Here is a 21,482-nt window from a genome sequence, read left to right as displayed (position 1 = left end):
ATTTGACATAAATGGTCATTTTGGTCATATACTTTGAGTACTACATAAATATTGTGGTATGTTTTATTATGAACTATTGGAGGACAAAAGAAAGAAATAAATCTTTTTTTCTATAATGGTTGTGGCCATGATCGAAATAAATGTTGTTGTGTGGCAACACAAATTTGTCATTGGTTGTCAAGAAATAAGTCTTGCATGTAATAATTTTAACCATGACAATAATAATAATTTTCTCCTTAAAGGAGATGGTCACCATAAAAATGGTGTTGTGAAATTTATGGTAGTACACAAAATTAATTGAGAGTTCTGAAAGAGCTAATTCATTACTATCCAGAATGAAATTGTTCATAATATTGAAATTGTAGTAAGTTTCAAAGGAAACTTTTTAAGTTTCAAAGGAATTGAAAAAAAATAATTATTATTTTGAGACTGTAAATTATTGAAAGATTAAATATTTTCAGATTACTACAATCAAAGCGGGTTATGAATATTTACATAAAAGGTTACCCGCCTTTCTCTTGTTTGTTGAATAAAATTATGAGCATGATGAAGGAATCACATGCAAAAGTAAACTAGAAGTTTACTAGAATAAATATTAGTTGGCATAATCGGTTGGCCATTCCGGTTCAAATGTGATGCAAAAGAAGTTGAGAATTCACGTGGCTATATGTTTGAAGAAATAAAAGATTCTTCAAGAATTCTCTTGTGTTGTTTGTTATCGTGATAAAATGATCACTGTACCAACTAAGGTTGGGATTGTATCTCCTGAAATTATTTGGAACATATAAAAAGGTGAATATTGGCCCGCTCACTTGCCATGTGGACCACTTACTATTATGATTTAATAGATGCATCTATAATATGGTCACATGTGCATTTGTATCAACTTACAAATTGGTTTTTGTAAGGTTATTTGCTCAAATTGTTAAATTAAGAGCACAGTTCCAAACTATAAAATTATGTTGATAATATTGGTTGGTTTAGCAGAAATTGTATGCCTCCAATTATAGCTAGACCATTGATTATGAGAATGAATCTCCCAAATAAAATTTGGTATGAGATGAGTTTATTTAACATGCACGCATCAAACCAACAAGGTTCTCCCATCACAATTGGTTCAGGGTTAGGAACCAAATAATTTCCATCTAAAAATTTGATGTGTGCACATATGATTTTATTGCTCCATCACGCACAGAGATGGATCCCCAAGTGATCGGTTGGGGTTAAATGTTAGATTTTCTAACATTAGGGGGAGATATGATTAGCAGCTGAAAATTATGTGTGGGGTGAATTATCTAGATCCTCGTTAAAAAAATATGAACTTGAAGTTCAAGAGATAATTCGTTTGCAAATAATTTGTCAGATGTACTTGTTGACCCAATATTTTAATTAACTGCAAATGCTTTAATAAATGGTCCTTGAAGGGCAAAGTCTATGGTACGTTAAAAACATGATAGACCAGTCGATTCCAAATGTAAAACTCCTTGAGGAAGGAGAGGAGCAAATTATCAAAATGGTCATGATAATGAGGCAAGTGCTTTAAAAGAGCATATGACATAATACTTCATAAAACCTTGGGAAAGGTTCAGGTACCTGAAAAATATTGAAAATGAAGAGATCTCGACAATTATGTCGTATAGGAATCGAGTCAAATGACCGTCGACGGTATTTTTGATATGAAGTAGCACTCAATGTTATAAACGATTATGAGGATCTTGAAATCAAATATGTTATATAATGTGGACAAATAAATGATTGGCCAAATAAAATTTACTATTCGAGTATATTTTGTTTCACTTAGAAAAGTGATGTTTTTGAACTTATAGTTCATAGATCAAAATATATGTCAGTGGGGTATAAATGAATCATTGTGCGAAAGTATAACCGTAAGATATAAAGTACGATTTCTGCCTCGGGCATAAAGAGTTGTCGCAAAAGTCCTGACATTATTAAATGGAGATATATTCTCCAGTGGTGGATGCAATGTGACTTATTTCAGTCTAACAATAGATAAAATACTTGAATATGTATAATGAATGATTATCATGTCTAACTAGACGATGAAGGTTTTATGAAAATTCTTGAAGGATTTAAAAGGTCTTAAAATAATTTCATTGAGTACTCCATAGTTCTGAGATTGCTTAGCACAAGGAAAGAATATTTTCGACCTCATGAAAAAGATTTAAAATGTAATGTATTAGTGCAATTGGTGCACGTACAGATTGTTGGTTATGCAAATATTAGAAAATTATTTGATATACACAACGAGAGTTATGTGAAGGGATTGTCATATTATCATTCAAGTTATGCCAAGAAACTAACAAATCAAGTGACTCAACACATAGAAGATGTGTTCTTTGAGAAGAAAATATGAGCTTCAATAAAATTGTAATGATCAATCTCCGAGTCAGAAACTATTTGATTATATAGATGCAGAATATCTATTTGATTTGCATAAAGCTTGATCACAAATGAGCTATTTGTTTACATATGGAGGCACAACAATATCTTGACATTCAAAGAATCAAACACTAGTAACCACTTCTTCAAATCATGTAAAAATAACATTGATTATGAAGTAAGTCGGGAGTGTGTTTGGTTGGAATCATGACCTATCATATTCAGGAAGTATATGATTTTCCTTTGGAAAGGAATATTCTAGCCAACATATACGAAAATAATATATAGCTCAATTGAAAGGAGGATACAATCAAAGGTGACCGGCCAAAGCATATTTCACCAAAATTCTTTTTTCACACATGATCTTCAACAAAATGGTGAGATAGACGTTCAAAAAACTCGTTCAAGTGATAATCTTGTAAACTTATTCACTATGGATTGTCAACATCAATATTTAAGAAGTTGTGATATAAGATTGGAATGCATCGTCTCCAAGGGGGAGGTTTTATCCCAATTGGGTTTTCCTGGTAAGGTTTTAACGAGGCAACATTCAAAGCGTATTAAAAGATATGTGTACTTTTTTTCCTTCACTAGGATTTTTTCCCACAAGGTTTTTTCCTACTAAGGTTTTAATGAGACATATTATCTATGGACATCCAAGGGGGAGTGTTATAAAATAATATAGTGTGGATGTCCACTACACCAAGAAGTTACTACATAACCTCCTCCATTATGAAGATAACCATCACCTTTATGATCATTATTCTTGTAACCTTTCACCTCCATAACCTCCTCCATTATATTCATGTTTAATGTCATGTTTATGACTAACCTTTTGTATGCCTCTATGTAACACTATAAATAGGGGCATAAGGGTTCATATTGTACACACTTGAAAATTTGATGAACACTTGAAAGAAAGAAAGTTATCTTATATTGTTCATCTTGTCTTATATTCTTCTTGTCTTCATCTTTATATTGTTTTTTTGTTCTTAAGTTTTACAACACTTACCATTATTCATGATCAATTTATTTATGAAAAGAGAAAAGAAAAGAGGTAATTTGCCCTAATACTTTTTTTCTATATTTATACTATCACTATCTTTCATTACACTTTTCTAATTTTGGGAGATAAGAACTCCAAGACATCTTTTTCTTTTTGTATTTGATTAGATTTGGGGACCCCCACATCTCAAGCATAAGTATTGGAGGGACAATTCATGACTACACTAAAATTACATAAGAGAGTGGCTAAAGGGGACCCCCACACAATGGTTGGAACCCTTAATTAGACTTTATGACTTTGATGACATTAATATACCCCAACTACTCTCCAATTCACTTTTAAGTAGTATTTTGTTTCTTTTATGTTAGGAAAATATCATTATCATGAGAGATAAAGCCCGTCTTTCGAGAAAGTGTCAATAGAACTCAAGAGAGTCAAATTGAAAATTGAAAGAATAGAAAGCTACAAGCAAAAAGATAGAAAAAAAAGAAAGTAAAAAGAATAATCCAGTAGATAGGAACAAAATGGAATTAGATCTTGGAAATAATTGGCTCATCAAGCTTATCATACATAACTTTTTACTATCTCTTCTTCATGTTCTATTGATCAGAAGTATTCAATAACATCTTGTCGATATAGAATTCGAACATAAAATGACTGAAGAAATAATTAGTAATACTGTCTTCTATTGCCAAAAGACTTTATCTTCTCCTCTTGATAAAAAAAGCCTCCATTTCGAGTTCAACAAAATCGAAGAATTAATTCGATCATTTAAGTCAGATAGCATTTATCTACGCTAGAATTTGACAGAGATTTTTTTATATGAGTTTGAATTTAGTTAAACTTCAAAGTAAAAATAAATAAAAGATACTTATTTTCTATTTCAACAAAATAGAATAGAGTTTCCTTTTGCTAATACTATAGTGCATGTTAGATCTTTTTTGTTTTATTTTTCGGTATTGGATGTTCATAATCCTAATTCAACCCGAAAGTCTCATTTTGGAAATAAAATGCTCTCCGTCAAAGACTCTATTCCTAGAGCTCAAATTTAAAATATTAATTAAAAATAAAAGGGATACTTACTATTTCATTATAATCTTCAATGGTTACGCAAGTTAGATTTCTCTTTGTACCACATCATTGACATTTGTCTAAAGAACAAGTGAAAGTTATAATTCATTCTCTAATAACCACTGTTTATTAGATTATCTTTTTATATATAAAAAAAAACTACGTCACAACACACAACTAAATAATTATAAACTAATAATTAAATAAATAAAAAAGTAGAATCTCTATATGACCTAATTTAGAGGGGAGTGGATCTTTCAACCTAAACTATATAATAAAATTCATTCTCTAATAACCACTAGTTATTGTGCAAATTTCAAGAATCAAGAGTGTCTTATGATCTCAGCAAATAATGGACCCCTACTAATCATGATTAACAAATCAAAAGCTAATATAAGTTGACAAGTGCCTATAAATTGCTCAATAATTAAGGTAACCAATTCTTTTTAATTAATTAAGGAATTAAAAGTAGACATGAATGAATGAAGACAATAATTGTTTTGCTTGATGTTGTGGTATGTGAAGAGAGCCGTCGTTTTTGCAACTCAAGTTAATGTATCTTTTTTTTTTTTTCTATTTTTATTGTTTCCCCCACTTATTTCAATGCTCATTTATGAGTATGGAAAAAATCTTGAGATAGCACTTGTTGTCTTTTCTTCTATATCTTTTTATCCGGTGTTCAATATTTATATTAGAGTTTGACTAAATTATAATTCATGTCAGAATGTTATTCTTAACAAAGGAGCTTTCATATTCAGGTGTTTGATATCTATATTAAAGTCTGACTAAATTATGATTCAGGATGTGAGCTTTCATATTCAGGGGGACTCGAATGCGAGAACTCTAGTTAAGGATGAAAAAGTACTAAAGTGAGTGTGCAGGATAACAGAACTGAGCATCAAAGCTGCAAGACCAAAGGAAGGATGCTTAACTACCACTCCACCGTAATCGTCAGTGTTTTCAAAAACGTTTTTTGGGGCGAGTCTCAAGGCAGAGTGTACCAAAAACGCACCAGGGTGCAAATGTAAGGCGTAGATCCATAAGGCTAAGTCCTAGAATTTGGGGCGTAAGCTCCAAGCGTAAAAGCGTAAGTCCTGGGCGTAAAAACGTATGCTCTAGGCATTATTTTTTTTAAACTTTTTTTGCTTTAAATCATATTTTTATTATTGGTGTAATGATATTTCTCAAATAGTAATTGTAATACTTTTTTTCTTCATTATTTTGTAATTAATATCTTTCTCAAATAAAAATCATAATATTTTTTTAAAAATATTATAGGCTATTTAATAAAATTTATTTGTAAAATAATTGAAAGTTTTACTTTTACTTTTATTTTCTTTTAGTAATAAAATTATAAAATTGAATATACATTGAGACTACGCCTCGTAGATTCATAAGAGTTACGCCTTGTATTTCGGAGCTTACGTCTCGACCTGTACCGCATAAAACGTCTCGACTCGTGCCCCGCTTTTAAAACACCGATAATCGTTATTGATGTCCTTTTTTGTATTATTAGATGATGGTCGGTTCAACAAGTTAACATGTTAAATGTGCACGGCATAGAAAAGAGACGTATAGAAAATTATATTTTATGTTTAGTGGGTGCATCTTTTTTTACCTTATTATATATCATGATGATTAACTTCATTAGTAGTAGGTTGAATTGAATCCATTCATAATTTAAAGTTATCAAGTTGCGTATGATATTCTATGTTGCCACTTATGAAATGAGGAATAAGTTTTTTTTCTAAATAATTAAAAAGTAAATATAGAATATTAATCAATATAATGATTTTACGTGGAAAAATCTTCACTTTTAGTTGTCAAAAATCATAATCTACTTTAATTAATAGATATTTTCCTCAATTTTTGACTATTTATTTTAAAGAAATTGACTTCAAGAGGTCGATTTCTATTTTCTTGATTTTTAACGCTGATAAAGGTGACCTCCGAAGGTCTGTTTAGTTAAAAAAGTATTTAAAAACAAACCTCATGAGATCAGTTTAATTCGATTTTGTGAGATCGATTTTTTAAGATTGGCTTTTTTTTTTTTGCAGTGTACTTTTATAATCAAGATCTTTGTTAGTGTAGGGGCATTTTAATATTAAAAGAAATATTGCATTTTTTTTTGCATTGCCACACTGACCGTTTGCATTATTGCATTAGAATAATGCATTGGTTGACTCTGCATTTGTTGCTGCCATTTGGACCATTAAATTGGTGCATTACTCCATAGAGTAATTGCATATGTTACTGATTCCTTGGTGCAAGGCGTTGGTGGCTGTTAGCCTCTTATCCCATTTACTTCTTACTCTTTATTCCTCCATTATACCTTGTAATATAGGTAACTCCTAAGGCCATTATCTTCACTATTTACTACACCATTTATCTTCCTATTCATTGCTAGGAACACTTCTTCTAGTATAAATAGTGATGGTCTTCATTTGGTTTGAAACACACAACATATATAAGAAAAATATAGAGTGCATAAAAGTTTGTCAAAAAGAGAGTTCTTATTAGTTGAAGGGAGGGGTTCTTGTTGTGGAGCTTTGGACTCAACTGTTGTCCAGAGTTGTTGAGTTATATATTGTGATTAGACTGTTGTATCCTGGAGGGGACAAGTCAAGAAGAACTACTGCTGAACCGGTGAAAACATGTGTTGCAGTGGGCTTGAATTTCCTTAAAGAGAGCGAGATATCCGTGCCTCAGCCTAAAGAGATTTATTTCTTCATTTTTATTTTCAATTGTAATCTTGTAATTCTGTTATTTTGTAATTTTTCACTAACACTCTTTGAGTAGACTCTTTAAGGACCATTTTCTTCAGTAGTTATTTGACATAATTCTTTTCAAGACATATTTTGCATCTGATTCTTGCATTATGCTTGTTAATTATTCATTAAAACTTCATATTTGGCATACCTAGTTGCTTAAAAAATGTAACACCCATAGCTCAATGTCAGATATTCAAATGATAATTATTCAATTGTGAGGGTTAGTACAAACTTAAAATAAAATCATATTTCTTAGAATTTTCGAATGTATATATTAAAAGAGATCGAAATGATGATACATGTAATGGAAGGTATGTAGGATGTATACGTGTGTCCAATATGGAGTTCCATTGCCAAAGAACTTTTCATTGCTTTCTTAAGTTGAAATTGATCTTTCTATTTATATTAAGTGATCTCATAATTATTGGAGTGGTCAATGAGAATATGCTATATTCATGTAAAAACACTTTAAAAGAATATCGTGAGAAGTATTGAAAACACTATTGAACTTGGCATAAATTATTAGTTTTGTTTTCGAACTATTGACAACTTCAAAAAAAAACCCTCTATTGGTTAACCAAACTTAGATACACCACCGGTCTGATATGCCACATGACATAGCAAGTGATATCAAATTCTCGTAGGAGCATAAGACTCTTAATAAAAAGTCAAGAGAAGTGATGGATATACCCATAAACTTGGCGAGAATATAGGGGTGTATTTCGTTCATTTCAGAGATGTATCTAAGTTCAATTAGTCAAATAAAGAGGTGTTTTTAAGTTTGTTCAGAAATGAAACTAATAATTTACGCTAAATTTAGAGGTACTCTTTAGAATCTTTTACGTACATGAGATAGACAAAATTTTGATTCTTTGAATGTTCAATCTATAAGACAAACATAAAATTTTATATATTCAAAATCGTTCATTTTAAATTCTTTCTCAAATGTTCAACTATCTTTTAAGTATTTTTTTTAGAAGTTTCAAAAATAAATATAAATAGTTATTTTGACAAATTCACATTCATACCTTCTTACAAAACAAGGTAAATATGGTCTCTTTTTTTTTATAACAAAATCTCACTAATGTACCATATTCGCCAGGATAGTTTCAATTATTTCTTTAATCTAACATTCATCAACAGACTTTGGCTCAAGATCCGCGTCTTGTTGCATTACTTCAATAGCAATGTTATATGAAAACGAACAACATTTTTCGATTCCAACTTTTTTTCTATACGTGAAGACATAACTTATTGAGATCTCTTCATGATCATCTTTTTTCAAGTATCTGAGCTCCTTCTGAAGGCCTTTTTAGTTGTTATGTCTTGAAAATCTTCACGAATAACTTCCTCTAATTGATCATTTGCGAAACTAATAAAGATTTTTCTAACTAAAAACCCAACATTTCAAGAATGTCACCTTAATCCAATATTGTGAACATCTCAGTAGTAATTGACAAACACAACCAAACTTTCCGAACAACAAATTACAGTGGAAACAGGACACATAAACCAAAACTCATAATTATGTTACACACACAATATCTGCACAACATGGTGCAATTAAGTGCACAAAAACACTGATCAGAATATGCCGCATTAAAAGACTACTCTGTGAAAATAGTTCACCTGCATTTCTTCAATAATTCAAAAGAATAGAGCACCTGCAGCAATTTAATCTGAAACTCCAAGGAACTGAGCGAAGCTTGGATATTTAGGCTCCCATCCTAGTTCAGCACGAGTTTTTGAATTGTTTAACTTCTTCCCTAGAGGGCCACTAGTTCCTGAAAGAAGGAATAAATGACTATTGTAGCGTGATTCTTTAAACCAGTGGCTAAAGGATTTCAAAAGAAGTCACTTACCAGTAAAACCCTCAAACTTTTTCTCAAACTTCCCACTTTTATTGACCAAGTCCATTAGTTCCTGCCTGTTATTGGCACAAGATAATACAACAATTAAGGGCAACATGGGACTGAGAGTTTCAACTTTGAGCCAGAAAAGTTAACAAGAATGTAGATTGGAGATGACCTGGATAAGGGGTGGTTGTCACAACCCAAAAAAATCCGACTGCGGACCCTCTTCTTCAAAATGGTCACTGACAAGGAGGCAGCATCCTGTAAGAAAAGACAAACCAAAATATCACCGACACAACTGTAGAGTGTAGACACATGAAGAAGAATGAAGGGTAACCTCTAAACTAAGCATGATAAAAGCATCGATGTGCAGTCACCTCATAATGGATAAGATTGAGGATGTGATCAGGGCGAATATCCAAAGTTCCTTTATGTAACCAATATGTGTGTGCACCTCTGTCTTCCTTGTGTTACTGGTTAAGGTAAATAAAAAATGAAGATCTAAAGGCTACATAAAAAGAACTCTAGTTCTTTGATCTGTATCCAAGGATATATAAAGACCCGCCAATCTAACAACACAACCACCAAACTCCAGCACTACTTCTTCTGCCTTGAGAAGTATATCAGTCCTTGGGCTCCTTCCAACTGGGACTATGGGACCATCCTACACATTTGACAACCAAAAAGGTTTAATGAAAGCTCAGACATCCTTATTAAAATACATGAAGAATTCTCTTAAGGATGAAACTTCAGTAATTTCCTTCAGAAAAGCCAGTTTCCAAAGCCTATGTCTTTAATTGGCAAGGCTAAAAAACGCCTTCAAGAGGAATTAATCAGAATAAGGAACTGTTACCAGCAGTATAATGTTTATGCAGGATATCACACCTCATCTACTGATCCATTATCAGAGCAGTCATATGGTGCAGAGCTTGAGGTAAATAGGAAAGAGCCTTCACCACTCCACTTTAATACAGCGTCCCTGCTCATTGGATGTGTGAAATAGAAAATAATTTACAGTGGCACTGAGTTTTGTAGTTTTAACCAAATTAAAGTATCAATATGATCAGTGTCAGCACAGAAAATCTGAAGAAAAACAATGCTGACAAACAATAACAATGTTTGGAATCATTAGACCTACATTTGCTGTTGACAATTACTGCCCAGATTAGCAGAACCGAATCAGAAAAATGGTCTGAGCATCCCATATAATACTCATGCAGCTGTCTGCTACATAAAGCATTTACTGCTACTGACTAGCTAGGATGCTAGCAGCAACCATATATCAGCAGGAAAGGAGGGACTATTTCACAACAAAACAATAGTTTTACACTTTTACCAAACAAGCAAATATTTTGCTTATTACTGCACAACTGTTTAAAAGCATTCGTGCTCTCTATATGAGATATTAACAGAAATTTCCCAGATTGATGTTCTTGTTCCCGAAGAACTGACACACCATGCACCATGCCTAATGAGCCCCGAAATATTTGAAACTAAATATCGAAGAATGCTTCTACAGATAGTTGAGAGGAGATAGCTACTGCAAGAACTGCCGAGCTTACCTAACATCACCAGGGTAGTCTTCAGTTCGGGATGGAGGAGCACAGTATATAACATAAGGGAACTTAGACGTAAACTTGGTCTCTCTTGAAGATGGACTAATTCCCATTTTAATAAGTTCATCATGGTGATCAGTGGTCATTGTCTGCCCAAAAATCTGACAGCCTGGGTATTCCTGCCACATTAAAGGGTCCAAAACTCTTAGCAGTCTCAACTATGAAGCATACTGCATAGCAGAAATCCACCAGTCTGTCACAATTAGTAAGCCAAAAACTCATACAACTAATATCGATTCAGAAAATGAACATCAAACATTTCCTCAATAAACCTGATTTTTTTATAAAAAGTGCATGTATATTTTAAATTAGGTTCAAGGTAGGATGGTTCCTACTTCTCAAAGAAATCATATGATCATTAATTCAGGATGTGTACCTCTCTCCATCTTTCAGCCACTAAACGCCCAAGAACTCCAGGTCCTACAATTAACAAGTCGTTTGCTCCAATGCCCCCCCTTGAAGAAGCCTCCAATTCTTCACTTGGAGCGTCTTCAGGAACCAATAAGTAAGACTAAAAGAATGAAACTTGACACAATTGAACTTCAGGAAGATGTATATCTAAAGAGTAAAGCAGTATTTATTCTTCCACATCGATTTGCCACCTATTGCTAACAATTACCCCCTCCGTCCCATTTAATATAACACTATTAGATTAGACATGTGATTTAAGATGTATTTTCATTTTTTTTGTTATCTTAGTGAAAGTGAACAGAAATATTTTTATGAGAAAGATAACAATAGAAGGTGAATGAAAATACTGATGTAATGCTTGAACAGTTAGCTTGGTAGAGTCAGCACAGTTAAAGTTTACATTTTGAACTGTTCAAAGTTGTGTAAGTAGCATAGAAATGAAACAGTGTCATACATTTTAGAGACTATTGGCTGTGTGTCAACATTGGAATTATGGGACTTAATTCATGAGTACTGGGATATTGAAATTAGCACAATCAAAGAAATTCCTCACAGCATAACTAAGTTAATATACATATAATCCATCATATTGTGATCCAATTAACCAAGAAATCTTCTTGTCAAATGAACGGTTCCAAATTTTGACAGCTAATGAATGCAAATCTGGCATAATCTCTATGGCACATCATCAAATTTATACTAAGACGACCGCTACTGCATATGTAGCATAATCTCTTTGGCACCTCAAGACTCCAGTTATACAATGACAACCGCAAGTGCATATGCAAATAAACCCAATTTCACTCATTAGGGAGCCTTCCCACAATGGCAGTGTTGTTCCCACAGTGACATTTCGAGTCTTGGAAATCGACAGGGAACATTTCATCTGTCAAGTTAGCCCTTATTTGAAGGTAGAATCACCCATCAATAAGCTATTTCGTAAAATTTAAGCTTAATTAACTAACAATCTAGCCATAGTACAGGACTTTCAGCGATTGTCTCTACAAGCACATATGTAGCTAAATTTCTAATAACTCAAAGTTACAAAAAATGAAAATCGCAGTCGAGCCAGTTACAGCAATAATCAGCGAAACTATAAATCTAAAGCATAGTCCAACATAATTCGCTTGTGAATGAGTGAGAGAATACCTATAGCAGAGGAAGCGTTGGCTCGGAACGAATTGGCCGGCATTGTATGTAATGAAAGCTTGTGAAAAGAGAAATTAGGGCTTGAAATAGAGGGAATCGAAAGAGAGAACTTGATACAACTGTTGAAATTATGGTGCTTTAGAGGTTCGAAGTTGCATTGAATTCCAATTCTGGAAGTTGCAGCAGTTATGGTAGCCATGGATGGATAATGAACCTGGAGAAAAAATGGAGATGATGCTCTTTATACTAAACTACCTATACATAAACAACTTTGGAAGGTACGAGTAGACCGTTAAATTTGTATAAAATTGAACAAATAAATATATATGTATATTCTATATAATAATTGTGTGTCATAAGCGTTGTCATGTGGAGTGTATAAATGTGTTAAATTTATATAAATTTAAGTGTTTATTTATGTATATTTAAAATTGCAAGGTATAGTTATACGTTGAAGTCAAATGTATTATTTAAAACATTCTTAATAATGTTTTTTTAATTAAAAATTCAAAGGATAAAAATTGAAAATCTAACCTAAAAATGGAAACATTTGTGCGAATGACCCGTTGGAAATTTTTGAAGATCCAATTGGAGAATGCAAGTATGATGTTAAGCACACTAATTGTCACTTTTAGAGCCATTATTTAAAATATAATCAACATTTAATCCTCCTTCTTCCTTTTTCTTTTTTTCATTATTTTTTTTTCTCTTTATAATTATATGAAACATGTCAAAGTAGATATTGGATTTTCATGTCTGATGAAATGAAACTAAATTTTGGTTTAATTAGAATGAAACATGTGTCGATTATATAACTCATGCAAAGAAGAAAAATAAATTGTTGCTGGCTAAATTTTAAATATCCAAACAATGATTATTTTTTAAACTGCACCCCTAAATCGATGACACTTTTAGTTGTTGGTATTCATGAAGGGCTATTTCAATATCATTTGTTGGGCCCAATTGAGAAAAAAATAAAGAGAAAATTATATAAATGAGCCATAAAATTTAAAGTAATTACAAGTTTATATCTAAATAAAAACTAATTCCTGAAATATTCATTCTCTCATAAATAATTACAGTTCATACCTCACATTCATTAAAGGTGATATTTTGCGCTTAACTGATACTAAATTGGTATCATATATTGCATTGGTATCATTAATGTTGATAATTTTGTTAACTGATATTAAATCAGTATATATATATATATTGTATTGGTATCATTAATGCTTCTTGTTCAAAAATTACTTATTAGTCAATGCTACTATAAGAGTGTATATATATGGTATCATTAAAGTTTCTTGTTAAGAAATTACTCATTAGTCAATGATACAATAAGAGTATATATTATACTCTTATAATATCATTGACTAATGAGTAATTTCTTAACAAGAAACCTTAATGATACCAATACAATATATATATATATATATACTGATTAGTATCAATTCAGCGAACATCAACCTTAATGATATCAATACAGTATATATATCGATTTAGTATCAATTCAGCGAAATTATCAGCCTTAATGATATTAGTAAGAGGGTATATATTATTTAGTGAGGTATGATTGTAAAGGGGTGTATGTTTGTAATTATTTTGCTTTTATGGGTTATTAGCTTATTTTCCCCAAAAATAAATAAGGAATTTTAGTATATCTGACTTGAAATTGATATTAAATTATTAATTAGTAAGAGAATATGTAATTATTTTAAATTATAGAAAGAATTAATAAATATGATAGTATTTTTTGTCTAATTAGATAGCTTTTCCTTAAAATCTCAATGTTTACACAAATACTCAGTTGGATTTATTGTTTATTTATTTTTTGATCAGTCATGGACACCCAAAGATCTTCACAAGATAGACTAAAATAAAAGCCTAAATAGCCAATATAAGAAGAGTATACATTAATTATACATAGTTATATATATATTATACACCCGCTAGCTATTTTGAATTTAAGTAATTAAGCAGATGATTCAAAATACTTTTGGTTACATTAAGACCTGTAATTTATGCCAGAAGTGCACAAATATATATTGTTTCAAGGTACAATTTAAGAAGAAACCCAAAACTACAAAAGATAATATATAGTACAATTTTTTTTTAAATAAAAAAAAACCATAAATAATAGAACATATATAACCATAATTATAATTTGTAACTAGATATTTATATAGTTGATTTGATAAATTATTTTTCTTTCTGTTGGAAAACGAGCTTTGCTTCTGGCAAAACATCGGGAGGTGCTACTGCTTTCTTAATCCATCTTTGAGTTCAAATAAAAACAAAATAAAATATTATTGAATTCTTAAATTAAATACTAAAATCAAATCAAGAAATTATCGATTACCAAATTTCTTGCAATCAAATGAGTTGACTGGTAATATTATACCAACATCAGAGCAATTCTATTTCAACTAAAATGTGACGTTAATTGACATTACAAGAATTATATAAATTAGTTTTGAAAAGTCGTATGTTGATCTTGTAAAAAGGAAAAGTTTTATCATCAATTAAATCCCCCTTTTCATATTATTTTAGCAATCATTTTTGAAATGTTATTATATATGGTATTGTTTCGACTTTTAATTTAAAATAAGCATGGACGTACATTCAATTTCAAATAGATGAATTATTTAAATGTCAAAATTTGACAATTGATTGACCTATTGTTTTTTTGTTTTGCTTTGTGGGAGAGGGGTAGGGTATATGGGGCTGCCGAAGATTACATAATCAATTGGTCAAACCCATATCATAAAATTATGGGCAAGTTACATATTTGATAGATGGACAAAAAATTGTTACATTTACTAACTAATGCTATTATTTTGGCGATCAACTATTTATATCAATTTCTCATCCGAATCCTTTTCGATGAAAAATTATATTATTTATACATAGTTAAAATAATTTTTTAGGTATATAGTAGATGTCAAACTCCCTTCAACTATTTTATTTTTTCAGATTTTGAATCCCTTATTGAAAATTCTGACTCCGCTACCATTTGTACGTGCAAAAATGGACCAAGAGAGCTTCTTAATTATTATACGTAATTTGATTTATTGAAATTGACCTTAGCCTACCAGCACAAAATTATAACCTAACATCAACTCATGGCAACAGTTATGTAACGCAAATTGGTACGTCTTTAATTTTTATGTATTAACAACTATTTTATTTTTATACATTAATATATTATCATATTTCAGCTTGCCGTATTAAAAAAATTAGATTTTATTATAGACGAACTAATTTTTAACAAATTTTGTCTGAAATTCTTTTTTTATTTTTTTTATAATCGTGGTATCCGGGCCAGTCTCGACTAATTTCACGAGATACCTGTCAGGCTGTCACCTCCCACCAGCAACATGTATCGGATAACTTTGTCCACCAAGACTAGGACAAATGAGAATAATCACCTAATGTTTTAATTTTGTATCTGCTGAATTTTGAATTTCTAAGATTTCAGAATTCTCAACTACATCATTGATTACAAGGTCACACTTTTGGGTGCGCGATATTTTCCTAAGGTATACCAAGAACTTATGGTAGAAGAAAGATAAAAGAGTTCAACCTTGTGAAAGTTTTGAATATATCATAGGTTGGTGAAATACTTGAAAACAACAATTATTTGGCTTCCTTTGTTATCATATTTGCTTTGTGGTGGTAGGTTCAAGTATATATTATACCACAACTAACATAATTATTTTGTTATGTTTCCTTTTGTCATGCACGTATTACTATAAACATAATAAAGTCTATATATTTGTATGCTTCCTCTAGATTATAATGTGTTTCCTTTTTATCCCACTGGCCTTTAGGATTACCTATTCCATTAACTTTATCTTTTTTTTGACAACATATATTTAAGTTATCCAAAAGTTGTCATGCAAATTACTTTTGGGACCCAAAATATAAAAATATTAGGTTAAAGCAAATTAAACATGCACGTAAATTAACTACACAAAGAGTCAATTTAGTTATATTTATTTTCTACTCTATATAAATAATACATAAATTATCTCATAATGACATATATATTAATTAAGCAGAATTGTGTAAATTAATAATCACATATCGTACTTGATATATGAGGAGTTTGACTTTTATACATAACACACATAGTATTACCAACTATACTAATTTAAATACATGAATAATTCACTTCTTCATTAGTCATCAAACCACCTCTTAATGTAAAAACCTTTTTGCCTTTTCTTTTCAAAAGTACATCAACTGAGGCAGTGATATTTTAATTATATTTTTTAACAACGAAAATATTATATATCTATATCATATTATATTGTATTGCTTAGATGGCAAGGAATTTTAGCAATTCTAGATGCATATATATGCCAAGCAACTCTCATATACAAGTAGACAACTATCTTTGAATGACACGTTTCTTAATACATAGTATCACTTTCATTTGATTATTCATCATTTCATAATATTTTGTTGTTATTTTACCTAATTTCAGACACTAACATATATATATTGGAATTTGGAGTCAACGTAGTTTACCCACCCTTTAACAACCTTTTTATCTTCTTCCTTTACAAAACTATTTAAATTGATTATGACTTATGATATACTAGTATCTAGTTATTAGAGGGGCATTTACGGGTCAATTTTGGTCGGTTGTTAGTTAAAATCAAAATTAGATTAATTTAATCGATTTTTAAATTTCGCAATCAATCAAATTAATTACTATAATATATATTTATCGATTTTGTTGTTATTGATTTCAGTTTGATTTGGTTTGATTATTCAGTTACTAACCATACACATAAATAAAAACAATGATTTATTCATAATGGAAAAAAAGTGACAACATCCATTCAAAATAAAATAGTTAGAATGACAGACATTATAGAACTTTCATTCCGTCACTATTATATATAATATAATATAAAGTTATTATAAATATATATCTATTCAAACTTAAAACCCCAACATATTACAAACTTGACATCTAAAGAAACACTTTACAATAACAAGTTATGAAAGTTCTCTACCTTTGGAATACCATCTAATTTATTATTCGTTAAGTAACCACCTTGTTTTAGTTGGAAAAAAAAGGAATTTAGGCATTTTGAGTCAAAATTGGTCTCCGTTTGGAGGCCAAAGATTATGAAAATACATTTGGAATGACAAGCATGAGCTCTTTTCTTATCAAATCAACCCACTACTCAACCGCTCATCATGTGTGTTCGAGTCAATGCTGACAATCGCCTTTTCTTTTGGGCACGAGAGATAGAGTAGATAGGGCCCCATAAGTTTGAAATTCACACGAAAGTGAATGAAGAATTCTCAACGAAAAGAGTGCTCTCAATCGAACGAGTGGTTACAACATTACAACAAAAAGAGATATTTAGTGACAATAACTTTTTCTTTCAACGATAATACTGTAAAAAATGATAAAGTCGATTTTTGGAATATCATAGATTTTTCTAGTATAGCTTCTAGAATGGTCTAGTATAGTACCTAGAATAATTATCTTAAAGAAATATCTAGATATTCTAGAGAAATTGCTAGAAGATAAGTTCACTAGAACTTTCTTGTAGATATTCTAGAGAGATATTTTTGTAGTAAATGATAGAATAGTCTAGAGCTTGCAATATCTTGAACCATCCCTACACAAGTATAAATAGGGGTGACCATTGTCATTTGTATACAACCCAAGAACAACCAAATTCAAGATTCTTCTTCCATAAAAAACAATTTCTCCTTTCTAGTTTCCTCTTCTTTAGTTGAATCTTCCAATCTTAGTTAACGATCTTGGGCTAGCAAAAGGTTTTCCGATTATCCTCTTCTTCTGCTATTCTGTACAAATACTATAAGAATATTTAGCGATAATTAGTTAATGACATTGCATTCACAATCGCGGAAACCTTTATTTATTCTATCGGTAAGAATAATACATTACTATATATTATCCTGCATGTAAATGAGGTTCATGATGGAAGATCAAGCATGCGTGCTCCTTTAAAGCTAATCCTGCATGTAATTAAAAAAAAAAATCTCATTACATTTGATTTAGCCAATGATGTTGTCAAGTATATTGACATGATTGTTTTGGTTATGATAATACTAATTCATAAATAAAAAGTATATTTTTACAACTCTTGTCATCATTAAATTATTAGAGTAACATTTCATATCCAAATTAATGAAGGGTAATTTTTACATTGTTTTTACAAAAATCTAAGCCATTTTAACATGATTGTTTTGGTTATGATTATATATATGGAGCGTGCCTTTTTTATTTGTTTATTTCACTAGTTAGATTATTATTTTTACTAGTTATTTTTTGTTTGTCCCATTTTAACAGATAATTACATCAACTAATACATTTATAAATAAATGAAACTTTTACATTGTAAACCGCCCACCAAAAAATTGTCAACACATATATATTTTTCATTTACTAAAACTAATATACAGAAATAAATAAATACTACATATCCATAACAGTATACTTTTTTAGAAAACATAAATGGCTAATGAATAGGGCGGTTTATCGGTAATGGTTGGTGTAAATATTTTGACTTTTTTTTTATTATCGGCTTATCAGTTAGGGAACCCTATCAATTATTAACGGTTTGAGATTTTTTTCTTAATGGGTTCACAGATAACCTAACAGTAAATTAATAAATTATATTTATACCATTTGATATATAAAGTCCTTGACTTAGGTAATAGTTTCATATTTTTATTTCTAGTCGTCTCAGTCTTTCAGTTATTCTACAATGTGTTAGTATTGTTTTTGAATAAGATACAATCTATATAATATATCTATTCATGTACATGGTTTATTTGATTCGTCACTATATTTCTAAATAACAAATCAATAACAATTAAACCGTTAACAATCAATAAACGATAAATCGATAACTAATAAATCAATATCTTAATAAAAGGTGGATTTTGAACTTCAGATTTAGTATATAGTATTACGAGATTCACCAAACGTCAGATCTCTAGATTATTTATTTTTCTGAATTAAAATATTGTTAGTGCAAATCTCAAAACAATTGCTGCCAAGAAATCAAACACAGAGCTTTAATAAACAATATGCTATTTATTAGAGTAGTACACACATTCCTGAACCAAATATTAATTCTACAATAATAATATTTCGTGTTTCTCAAATGTTCTTATCCTTTCTTTCTTTTTTCGTTTCTCGCTGGCACAACGTATTTTATTTCGAAAATTCTACTCATATACAGTGGTTACGTTAGTAAAGACGATAGATTTTGAATGTCATGTTAAATTTATTGAGTTTTAATAGTGTGAATGGAAAATGAAAGGGTGTGGCTTTTTCGAAAGACTGTGAGTCTGTGATCTTTTCGAAGATTGTGCCTTTTGTAAAGGGTTGTGATCTTTTTAAGAGGTTGTCCCTTTTTCAAATGGTTGTGACCTCTCCAATAAGACGCAATTAACACATTTTCATATATACTAACCTTTGTTGGCTATATATAAATAGAGAGGTTTTCCCTGATTTTTCAGATATTGAATTTCCTCCTTTTCCATACATTTTCTTACAAACAAAGTGGAATCTCTGTGTAATTTCATTGCTGTCTTTTGAGTTCTCTGAAGTTATTGAAGTTTGAGGTACCGCTACTTCTTTAATAGGTTATTTGTTTTATTTTTGGAAGGAAATAATCCACAACCTCGAGTACCAGTGAGAAGACTAAATTCTTTAAAGACACATAGTGAATTATGTGGATTCAAATATTTTTATTTCTTTTCATCTTAATAATTTTCTAGTTTACTATATTGAATACACAGGAAGCAACAAAATTAGAGGACGAGGGCAGGGATACGAAATTGTCCAGGCAAGCTAAAGTGAGAGAAAGGAGGTCCAGTGACCTAGACCATGTTGGGTTTTAAAAGGTGTGAATGGAAAATGAAGAGTTGCGACTTTTATGAAGAGTTGCGACTTTTATGAAGAATTGTGACTTTTATGAAAGGTTGTGACTTTTATGAAAGGTTGTGACCTTTCCGAAAGATTGTGACTTTTCCAAAGGGTTGTGACCTTTCCAATAAGGCACAATAAGAACCTTTTCACACTACCCTTTGTTTTCTATAAATTGAGGGATTTCCTCTCATCTAAAAAAAAGGAACGATTTTTTTTGGACTTCTTCTACTAATACTAAATCTAGTATTCTAAGTGTACTTTATTGTTGTTGAGTGGTTCGCTGACACCGTGGTTTTAGTTACCGATACACCGTGAGTAAGATTATTCTATCCTGGGAGGATATATTTCATTAACCTCGGGTACTTGAGGGGAATAATTTCCTTAAGGGGACACTGTGCATTCAGTGGACTCGATTTTCTTTCTTTGAGAAAAATATTTTTATATTGTTTCTAATCTATTTCTGATTCTATTTTCTCTACTAGTTTTAATTTTCTAGTTTGAAAATACTCTTTAATCTTTGTTGTTTATTACCAAGTTCTTCAAAGTTTTGTTCTAAATATCTTAGGAATACAAGATGAACAACAATCTTAAGGAAATTATTATACTGTTGGTATTTCTTGTATTCTACTGATTGTAACATATCATGGAAGTAGAAGATTAATGCATTACTTCTTCAGAATTCGGTGCTTTGTTTAGCAAGGTCGAAGTGAGAATGTACAAGAAGAATTGGTGGTATTTCGGTTAAAGATTACACCAGATAACCTTCTTATTATTTATCTAAGGAGGAAAATAGTTTCTAAAAGTTAACAATAGTGATATTTATCATGTATGTCTTTGAAAAAAGATCTGCAAACCATATGATTTTTGAATGAATTTCCTTGGAAAAAAGTGTTGCCTTTAAAATTCTTTAGTTTGCAGAATGAGAGATGCACATTTTTGTTTGATTAAATTGTATGTCAAAATGTTATAGTCAGAAGGCTATTTGAAAAGAAAAGTATATCTATATGATAATCTAAGAATATGTTTAATTCTGTTTGGAGACTAAATTTTATTATATTTTTAGTTTTGTACTCCATGTGAAATTTGATTGTGTCTGATTTTTGTAGACTAAAAACTTTTATAGTTAATAACTCTGGATAAATTAGACTATGCTATTGGTTTGAAGAATATGAAAACTTCACATAATAAGTCAATGTTGTACTTTTGACTTTCTATAAACTTCACTGTTATATAGAAACAAATTGTACACATTTTTTTTTTCTTTATTGTTAG

The 21,482-nt window shown here is 30.6% G+C and overlaps 1 protein-coding gene across 2 annotated transcripts; it reads right to left on the bottom strand.

Annotated features, from left to right (window-relative positions):
* Positions 1-8,756: 8,756 nt before the first annotated feature.
* LOC125853251 (uncharacterized) lies at positions 8,757-12,510 on the bottom strand. Of its 2 annotated transcripts, none has more exons than XM_049532917.1 (9): positions 12,278-12,510; positions 11,094-11,206; positions 10,664-10,836; positions 9,987-10,095; positions 9,655-9,765; positions 9,479-9,568; positions 9,277-9,362; positions 9,111-9,175; positions 8,757-9,032 (listed from the first exon to the last, which is right to left on the bottom strand). In XM_049532917.1, the coding sequence occupies exons 1-9, from the start codon at positions 12,474-12,476 to the stop codon at positions 8,923-8,925; spliced, it is 1,056 nt and encodes a 351-aa protein (XP_049388874.1). In that variant the 5' UTR covers positions 12,477-12,510; the 3' UTR covers positions 8,757-8,922. The 2 variants fall into 2 exon arrangements, with proteins under 2 accessions (XP_049388874.1, XP_049388875.1); XM_049532918.1 differs by having other exon boundaries at positions 9,987-10,080; positions 12,278-12,507.
* Between the last annotated feature and the right edge of the window lie 8,972 nt (positions 12,511-21,482).

Source organism: Solanum stenotomum, chromosome 1 (genome assembly GCF_019186545.1).
Source record: "Solanum stenotomum isolate F172 chromosome 1, ASM1918654v1, whole genome shotgun sequence".
Taxonomy (NCBI): domain Eukaryota; kingdom Viridiplantae; phylum Streptophyta; class Magnoliopsida; order Solanales; family Solanaceae; genus Solanum; species Solanum stenotomum.
This window is presented reverse-complemented; position numbering and strand designations above follow the sequence as displayed.

What these genes read in the sequence shown, in the direction of transcription:
- LOC125853251 (XM_049532917.1), bottom strand. Translation starts at nt 12,476, where the DNA reads ATGGCTACCATAACTGCTGCAACTTCCAGAATTGGAATTCAATGCAAC. An exon ending in CAACGCTTCCTCTGCTATAG is followed by an intron (nt 11,207 to 12,277) that starts GTATTCTCTCAC and finishes TGGTTCCTGAAG; the next exon opens with ACGCTCCAAGTGAAGAATTG. An exon ending in TTAGATTGGCGGGTCTTTAT is followed by an intron (nt 9,569 to 9,654) that starts ATATCCTTGGAT and finishes AACCAGTAACAC; the next exon opens with AAGGAAGACAGAGGTGCACA.